The sequence below is a fragment of the Hypomesus transpacificus genome, chromosome 1 (assembly GCF_021917145.1).
Source record: "Hypomesus transpacificus isolate Combined female chromosome 1, fHypTra1, whole genome shotgun sequence".
NCBI classification, from domain to species: Eukaryota; Metazoa; Chordata; class Actinopteri; order Osmeriformes; family Osmeridae; genus Hypomesus; species Hypomesus transpacificus.
This window is the reverse complement of record NC_061060.1, coordinates 4,634,266-4,643,561: the sequence shown is the minus strand read 5'-3', so window position 1 is coordinate 4,643,561 and position 9,296 is coordinate 4,634,266. Positions and strand designations below refer to the sequence as shown.

At 43.4% G+C, this 9,296-nt stretch overlaps 1 protein-coding gene and 1 long non-coding RNA gene across 2 annotated transcripts; one reads left to right on the top strand and one right to left on the bottom strand.

The window, feature by feature from the left end:
- Positions 1-507: 507 nt before the first annotated feature.
- On the bottom strand, positions 508-2,170 carry LOC124470861. The gene is made up of 4 exons (XR_006956468.1): positions 2,101-2,170; positions 1,603-1,649; positions 1,130-1,268; positions 508-662 (listed from the first exon to the last, which is right to left on the bottom strand). It is a non-coding gene; the product is annotated as an uncharacterized LOC124470861 (long non-coding RNA).
- Positions 2,171-5,506: 3,336 nt separating this feature from the next.
- On the top strand, positions 5,507-8,880 carry slitrk4 (SLIT and NTRK-like family, member 4). Its single transcript, XM_047021604.1, has one exon. It carries the CDS (start codon positions 5,507-5,509, stop codon positions 8,006-8,008), a length of 2,502 nt encoding a protein of 833 aa, XP_046877560.1. The 3' UTR covers positions 8,009-8,880.
- Positions 8,881-9,296: the final 416 nt, after the last annotated feature.

The following is a 9,296-nucleotide window of genomic DNA, read 5'->3' as shown; positions in this document are numbered from 1 at the left end:
GACAGGCAAGGAGACTCCTGTAGTCTATTCTCAATTCCACATCTCTTGATTTTACCCCAATGACCTGAATGTGAGACACAAATTTGACACAAAAAATGTACACATTATATATGATATATACAATATTGAATCTTATATATCTGCCACTCTCATCATTAACAATCCTAACCAAGATCCAATTTCAGAGAAGCACAGCAAGCCTTCTTTGATAAGTTAACATTGTTGTGCTAAACTTAGTTTGCTGCCGCTTTTCAAAGCAGTCACACTTCCTCATGACATATGGAGATCCATAATTCAACATGATTCAAGCTACTGTGGGTTTCTGGGGGGCTTCGGATGCTGGAAAAGCTTTTCTACGCCCATAAATCCCATTTTGAATTCTGCCTCTGTTGTCGTAAACCAGAGTGGATCAGACTAGGAGGATACATACGTTAGTGTGACGCCGCTGCCTTCGAATGGAGATAGAGAGGCTTGGTGAAAATCAAAACAAGTTTATTAACTCCAGTTCACTGTAATGAGACAAGTCGGTTACAACCAGTGGGGGCTAGTCTGGCTGGAACATACAGTCAAGTTAATAACTCTGAATCAATATGTCAAAGAAAGACTTTCCTTCTCGTCGACTGGAGACTCAGGCCTGCGTATGGACTAATCCTTCTTTTTACCTTTAGGGTGAAGAGAAAATGTCAGAGTGCCAAATCTATTACTAGCAGAAGGCAACCTTTCATTCATGTAGTGTGTGTGACGAGTTGTACGGTGGCACAAGGAAGTAGGAACAAGATTTAAATGTCATGCCCTCTCATTACTCTGAGTCAGTGAGTGACAGATTCATACTCACAGATTTACAGATAGAGTTGGTGTAAACAAGCCCAACAATTTAAAAATAGGTATTATTATGAAAATATTTTAAAAATCTTAAACACAGGACTCTGCTCCCCTAAACATTTCAAACTCACACTTCCACAAAGACTAGAGAGGGTACAGAATGCATTGTTGTGGGTGAGGTAAACCAGGATATGGACACTCTCTGGTTGTTTATGTGTTGGTGGCACTGTAGATCAAAGTTATTTCCAGCCTCAGACACCAAAACGACCCCCCTCCTCCTCCTCCTCATGATTCCCTGTGGGCTTACCTCTCAGGCTGCTGGGATCTGTTGGGGCTGATATGCTTCTCTCTGTCATGTTCTACTCTCATTACCCTCATACTGTACCACCACTGCTGCCAATCACAGTGTTTACAGCGGGGTTCCAGCATTTGGGATTAGCCTGTGACTGACAGGTGGTTAAGAGGAGAGAAGCAGAGGGGGAGGGGGGGGGGGGGGGGTCATGGTAATTCTTTAACTGGGAATCAAATCAAGGATGTATTTCTTATTTTTGTGCTTGTTTTTCTGAAGTTACTGACAAGTGTTTTTGTTGGTTGCTGAAGGAGGGAGACTAAATGCTGAGTGTACAGTGTGTCTGTGTGTGTGTGTGTGTGTGTGTGTGTGTGTGTGTGTGTGTGTGTGTGTGTGTGTGTGTGTGTGTGTGTGTGTGTGTGTGTGCGTGTGTGTGTGTTTTCATGTAAAATATGCACACCCTCCAAGGTGATTTACATAGGGGGCTTCACCTTTCAGAGCAAACATTATCATCAGGGCATTCCATCAGCACAGGCCTCTGATGAGAGCAGACAATCATTACGTATTTCATCAAATGAAAGCCTGGCCCACTCCAAGTAAATTTCCTTACAAGCTGTCATGTTATAAGAGGAAAAACAAACTGCAAATGCAGCTATCTATTCCCGTTAGACATAAATTAATATTTAATATGTGCTAGTTTGCACAAATAAGACTGTTGAACACATTTCGATCATTTTGTCTGTTGATAAAGAGTCATTCAGGAGCCCCAAGGAAAGAGAGAGATAGACAGAGAGATAGAGATAGAGAGAGAGAGAGAGAGAGAGAGAGAGAGAGAGAGAGAGAGAGAGAGAGATAGATAGATAGAAAGAGAGAGACTAACATTTTGTAACACCTTTCATGTCTGTATACCCCCAACTTTATACATTATCATTTACATTATTATCATATACATATTAATCATCACAATTCACAATGCAAAATTCACTCACTGTAGATGTACCTCAAGTGAGAGAGAAGAGAGAAAGAGACCATCTGATGTGACAGACCTCTCCTTACCAGACATGGGCATTTGATATCAGTCTCCGTCACCTCCTCTTTCCTCCTCTTGAGAGTTATAAATAGGCCTGTGTTTAGCATATCAAAGGGGGAGAGAGAAGAAGTGAAGGGTGTGCATGTGTGTGTGTGTGTGGGGGGGGGGGAGAGTAATGAACACGACCCCTACTGTACTCCAAGTGCAAATGCTGTCACTCTGTTAAACAGGATACCTCCCTTATAAAGTACACTGTAGCCCACTAGCCTGCATACACAGTCACTATGAAGGAGCTGTGGTACACTGCCTGCTACTGTAGCTACACAGTAGCAAGCCCTGCGGGCTCAGTTGCTATTTCATACCCGGTTAAACAGAAATGATAATACACTGACTGTGGCGCTACAGTTTCTGCCACAACAGACTGTCATCTATTGTGGGTACGCCTCAGATACTTCAGCCCTGGAAATAAATGGGAGAAATCCTCACGCCAGTGAATGTGCTGTTAAATAAATAATGAGATATCAAACGCTCTCGATTTATGCATAACTACTGCCGTGCTAAGCATTTATTTTTCTTCCAACTGGTTGACTGTAATAGGTAATTCATGCAGTTCTCTTCTAGGCCTTGCCAAAGCTAAATGACTTGTAAGCCAACTTAATTTAACGACTATATCTCTACAAAATGAGAATTAATTATCTTTGAAGCATATGGTGCAATGACAACTCGATAGGAATTGTTAAATATGCTCTTCATGCGCACTGTTTAAAAGCAAACTAACCTTTGTGTTCAGGACTCAGGAATGCAGATACCTCAATCAGTTGAATGTTGTCCACTCAGCCAGGTGAGGGCGCTGTCCTTAATAAACTTCTCGCGCTGTTACAACAGCCTATTCTCCTCACAACCTGAGAGCCACAGGCTCAGCACAGACGTTTAAGTTCAAAGCGTAATGTAGATGTTTGATGTATGTATTATTTTACTGTCAGAACCATATCTATTTTTATTATTTTACTGCAACACATTTAAATTCGTTTCCCAAGTGATATTTTGCAGCTGGTGCATTTAAATTGCCATTCCATACAGACGTTGCCTATTACTACACTGTTCTATTATCGGTATCACATGATGATATGCGCACCTGTTGCCTGAAAACTAGGGTGAGGTTTGAATGGCACGCAGTGTCTGATGTCAAAGCCCTTTCCAAGTAGGGGACCGCGCGTCTCAACGCTTTGTGCTCAAACAAACGTGCGACTACATAGCGCCACTGACTGTTTCTCGCTTCCCTAGGCAATGCTCGCTTTGACTGCAGTCCTTCTTGAATAATGGTCCCCATTAGAATGCCACTCACGCTTCGCGCCGTTTTAAACAGTCTAATCATAAAATAGAATGCCCTGTTCAGACCCCACTCATATCGTCAGGTAAGCGGTTTTATCCTCACAGTCCCACCGTATGATCTCGACTCCATTAGGTTACACAATGCGCACAAAACCACTTCACAGTTGATCAGCGTCGCAATATAAACACATTTCCAAGCTTGTAACCCTATGTCTAAAATAATTTTCAAGGACTGAAGTTTTCTTGTTTGTGTATGAGACCCCCTCATCTCTCCCTCTCTTTCGCTCTCTCTCTCTCTCTTTCGCTCTCTCTCTTTCGCTCTCTCTCTCTCTCTCTCTCTCTTTCGCTCTCTCTCTCTCTCTCTCTCTCTCTCTCTCTCTCTCTCTCTCTCTCTCTCTCTCCCTCTCTCCCTGTAGTTTTCTCTCTTGCTCTCTCTTCCTCACCCCTCCTCTTTCTCTGCATCTCTGCATTCTCTCCTCCCGCTAGTCGTGTGGGAAGCTCGGTGCAGCTGTAACGCAGCATACTTATGAGACAGACAGGGATAGTTGCTATTACAAGACTCACTTCCTTCTTGTCCAGCCTTCCCGGATCCCTGATGCCATTTTTAACTATGGTTTATTTCAAAACAGGTTTTTGATTTATTTGGACGTCGGAGAGAGACATTTCTACATACCCGCATAGGAGTAAAAGCTGCATTATTCATTTTACGCGTCACTGTGTCACAGATCTTTTTGTGAATATCTCAGCGAGTATTCCCCCCCCCCTTCTTGTCATGGAATAGAGAATGGACTAGTTGTTATTTGACCAGCTATATGAAGCCCTTTGAACTGAATTATTCTATATGACATGAAGCCTTTTTGGAGCTGAGGAAACATGACTCGGTTTGGTTCCTCTACTCCCCTGAATCGGGTGCCGTTTTCTTTAGCCTGACCCGTTTCTTGCCAACTTCACGCGCCCGGCATAAGCATCACTGAGGACGGAGGGCTCTAGCCGTACGATTTACATCCCTTGCCATCTCCTCTTCGTCTCTCGAGCTTGAGAATGCTGGAGTTCTTTTACTGTCACTTCAACAACCACTCGTCCTCGGTACCCGCTGACTTGACGCGGAGGTGGGCGCAGTGTATTTAGTTCATTCTAAACGGAAATGCTTTATGGAGATACAACAACCTTGGGTACCTTATCAGAGAAATCGTTTTTAAAAACAAGTGGAGCCTGACAGCAAGAGACGCATCGGCAGAAATCGGAGCCCATACTGCGATACCGACGCTGAATGGGAACATCACGTCTCAATGCCCTGCCAATGTCCGCCTCACGAGAACACTCATTTACAGACGCTTTGGGTACGTGTATCGGTTATATTTACGCATGGTTGAAAAGCTTGTGTCTGTACGTCTTTTTAGTTGCTTCATTTTGACGTGGTCCGGTCTACACTGTAGGGGCCACAAGAGATGTCAGCTCACGATATCAGAACAGTGGGTGCAGTATCTTCCCCCTTTCTGTTAAATTACTCGAATATGTCTATGGGAGAGGAGACAGTAAAGAGATGAAAAAGAATGATCAATTATCCCAGAAATTTGAAAGCTAATTAGATCTGATTCTCAGAGTATATTCTGGTTATTGAAAGGGTGATTCGTATTTAATTTTTTTTTACTCAATCTCTGTTATCCTGCATTAGCGTTATATACAATAAGTTACTTGTGACAATTCAGAAATTGTTATACTGCTTAACGGTGTTGTTTTATTATGCTTTAGAATCTCTAATATTTCTGCCATGTCTTGGTGTGGTGAATGACTGCTTGTTTTAAGTGATAAAACCATTAGCTAAGTTTGCATTGGTAAGTTTTCAATAATAAAAAAAATACATTGCTATTGTGCATAGATATAGCAGTTGGCCTACTAAAATCATATGGTCAAATATGACAATATATTGTTTTTTCTGTGTGTGTAAAACACATATTTATTATGATTGTTTTTGTTGTCTTTTCCTCTCAAAGGTTACTAAATGGTTTTCTGGGGGATTTATGAAAGGCAAAATGCTGCTTCTAGTTCTGTTGGCCTTTTCCGTATCCAGTACATTTTCTGACTTGGATTCTGACCTCTCGGCGGAGACCTGCAGTGTGTGCTCTTGCATGTCCATCGAGAACGTCCTCTATGTGAACTGTGAGAAGATAACTGTGTACAGACCCACACAGCTGCTTCCCCCAGCCTCAAGCCTCTACCATTTGAATTTTCAAAATAACCTATTGATCATCCTTTACCCCAACTCCTTTCTCAATTTCACCCATGCAGTCTCGTTGCAGCTGGGGAATAACAAATTACAGAACGTAGAGGGAGGGGCCTTCTTTGGCCTCAGTTCATTAAAGCAGCTGCACTTAAATAACAACGAGTTAAAAGCACTCCGTGCTGACACTTTTGTGGGGATCGAGAACTTGGAATACCTCCAGGCTGACTATAACTTGATCAAGTACATTGAAAAAGGAGCCTTCAACAAACTCCATAAGCTAAAAGTCCTAATTCTCAATGACAATCTCGTCCAGAGCCTTCCTGACAATATTTTTCGCTTCGCCTCTCTGACCCATTTGGATATAAGGGGAAATAGGATTCAAAAGCTACCTTATCTTGGTGTTTTGGAACACATTGGACGTATAGTGGAATTGCAGCTGGATGACAACCCATGGAATTGCACTTGTGATTTGTTACCACTGAAAGCCTGGCTTGAGAATATGCCCTATAACATTTTTATTGGGGAGGCTATATGTGAAACCCCCAGTGATCTTTACGGCAGGCTCCTGAAAGAAACTAACAAGCAAGAGCTATGCCCCATGGGAACAGGTAGTGACTTTGATGTAAAGATGCCCCCTTCCCAGCCAGATAACGGACAGATAACATCTAACCTGGGCCCCACCACTATCGCACCCATAGCCACCAAAGCTCCTAAAACAACAAACCCTTCTAAGATCTATGGTAATGGCATTGTAGCTGGTTTACCCCCAGGCAGAATTAATCCGATAGTCTCTTATCAGACCCGAACCCCCCCTCTGTCTTGCCCACAGCCTTGCACCTGCAAAGCCCACCCTTCTGACTTTGGCATAAGTGTCAGCTGCCAAGAGAGAAATGTCAAAAATCTCGCTGATCTCATCCCCAAACCTCAAAATGCCAAGAAGCTGCACCTGAGTGGCAATTACATCAGAGACATAAGCCCGGTGGACTTCCAAGGCTTCGAAGGTTTAGATTTATTGCATTTGGGCAGTAATCAAATAGTCACAGTTCAGAAGGGCGTGTTTTCTAATCTGACCAACCTGCGCAGGTTGTATCTTAATGGCAATCAGGTGGAACAGCTGCACCCTGAGATGTTCCTGGGCCTCACCAACCTCCAGTACCTGTATCTGGAATATAATGCCATCAAAGAGGTGCTGGCTGGTACTTTCGACTCCATGCCAAACCTGCAGCTGTTGTACCTGAATAACAACGTGCTGAGGAGTCTGCCTGCATACATCTTTGCTGGCGTTTCCCTTGCCAGGCTCAACCTCAAAAACAACCACTTCATGAACCTGCCCGTAAGCGGTGTGCTTGACCAGCTGCGGTCCCTGACTCAGATAGACCTGGAGGGCAACCCCTGGGAATGTTCCTGTGACCTGGTGGCCCTCAAACTGTGGCTGGAGAAGTTGAGCGACGGAGTGGCTGCCAAGGAGGTCAAGTGCGCCTCCCCAGTCCAGTTCTCCAACATTGAGCTCCGACTGCTGAAAAACGAGATCCTCTGCCCCAAGCTCATTGCAAGACCCCCCTTCATCCTGACCAGCGCCACCCCAGTGGCCACCTCCATGTCCCCTGCAGGGGTGGGAAAAGCCCCCCCCGGAGGCCCGGTTCCTCTCTCTATCATGATCCTTAGCATTCTGGTGGTGCTGATCCTCACTGTGTTTGTGGCCTTCTGCCTACTGATCTTCGTCCTGCGGAGGAACAAGAAGCCGGCGGGCCGCCAGGAAGGCATGGGGAACCAGGAGTGTGGCTCAATGCAGCTTCAGCTCCGCCGGCACAATAAGTCCAGCAAGAAGGATGACCTTGGAGGGGAGACCTTTATCCCCCAGACCATCGAGCACATGAGCAAGAGCCACACCTGCGGAATCCGTGACTCGGATTCAGGGTTTAAGTTTGGCGACTCACAGAGGCAGAAGATCATCCTGAGAAACAGTGCTGACAAAGATAAGGACTCACTCCCTCTAGACCCTCGGAACAAGAGACTCAGCACAATAGACGAGCTGGACGAGTTATATCCTGGTCGGGATTCCAATATGTTTATTCAGAACTTTCTAGACAGCAAAAGGGATTTTAACAGTATAGGTATGAGTGGGTTTGAGATCCGTTACCCTGAGAAACCACTGGACAAAAAGATGAAAAAGTCTCTCATAGGGGGAAACCATAGCAAGATAGTGGTGGAGCAGAGGAAAAGCGAGTATTATGAACTCAAGGCAAAACTTCAAGGTACGCCTGACTATCTGCAGGTGTTGGAGGAACAGACTCAGCTGAGTAAAATGTAGGCTATTTATCCATTCATATCACACCAACCCCTGACACACACACATGCACACATGCACGCACACACACACACACACACACACACACACACACACACACACACACACACACACACATTACAAAAGTGCCTTCTGGAAATCCTCTGACCAATGGAGAACTGTACAAGAGTGCTTCTGTGAGATAGTATCAGTATGAGAATCAATGTCTGTGTTGCAATTACAAACCTTTGGGGATTGACGCCATTCTGACATGTATGAATATCACATCATACCACGAGACACCCTTAAGAGACAGAATTGCTGCTAATGAAATTGGTACTCGTTCATTCTTTTTTCCAACCAAATCAGTGGGTTATGAAAACAATGTTGAGTGTACCTCATCATGACCCCTTAACAGGGGTTGGTTGATTTTTTGTGGATCAAAGTATTTTGGATGAATTAACACTATCAGGATCAGTGACTGACATTTCCCCCTGGAATATACAGTATTGGGATCTCCCAACCCTGCAGACTCACACTACCTGTTGGATCATACCACTGTTGGTTATAGGGGGTCTCTAAAGCCTTTGTTTTCATTTAGAGAGGAGGCACTTCAAAACTAATGTGGAATGATTCTATTACTTGTTTGTGTAAAGAGCCATGTTAATAGTGTTTGAATGAGATTGTGTTTCCCTTCCTCTTGGTGTATTTGGGTATGGCACACCGTCGGGACATTATTTTAAAGCCCAAGAGAAAAGAGCTGCTTGCCATGTAAGCGTATCTGGATTTATTTTGTAAGTCTGCATTATTTGTATCTGTGCGACAGTTTGTAAATTACAACATAAGACAAAACTACACCGTGAAAAAGAGACTATACTGGAAAAAGAAAAAGTCCAACAAACACAAATATATGATCGAAGACTCCTGTCTGCTGTCAATTCCTAGTCAATTTAACTACATAATTAATTTATTTTTCTATGCAGGATTATTTAAAGATTATTGGTACTATTTAAAATGATTGAAACGGACTTGTAGAATGCATCGAGCAATTTGGGCCCAGCTATCAAGCTACAAAATGATTTATCAAAGTAAATGTTTATGTTCTTTGAATTTCTTCAAGAACCTTACTGGTCTGGGATTGAGGGTAATAGTGATATGTGACATTTTCACTATTGTATTGCACGAGCTGAGGCCTGATAGTTTGTGAAGTTTAACATTTTCCTTATTCTTATAACCCACAGTATCTTGTAAAAGGTTTCTTATTAACATTATGCAACCAAAATAAATGTGCATTAAAGTGTTACAATTCTGG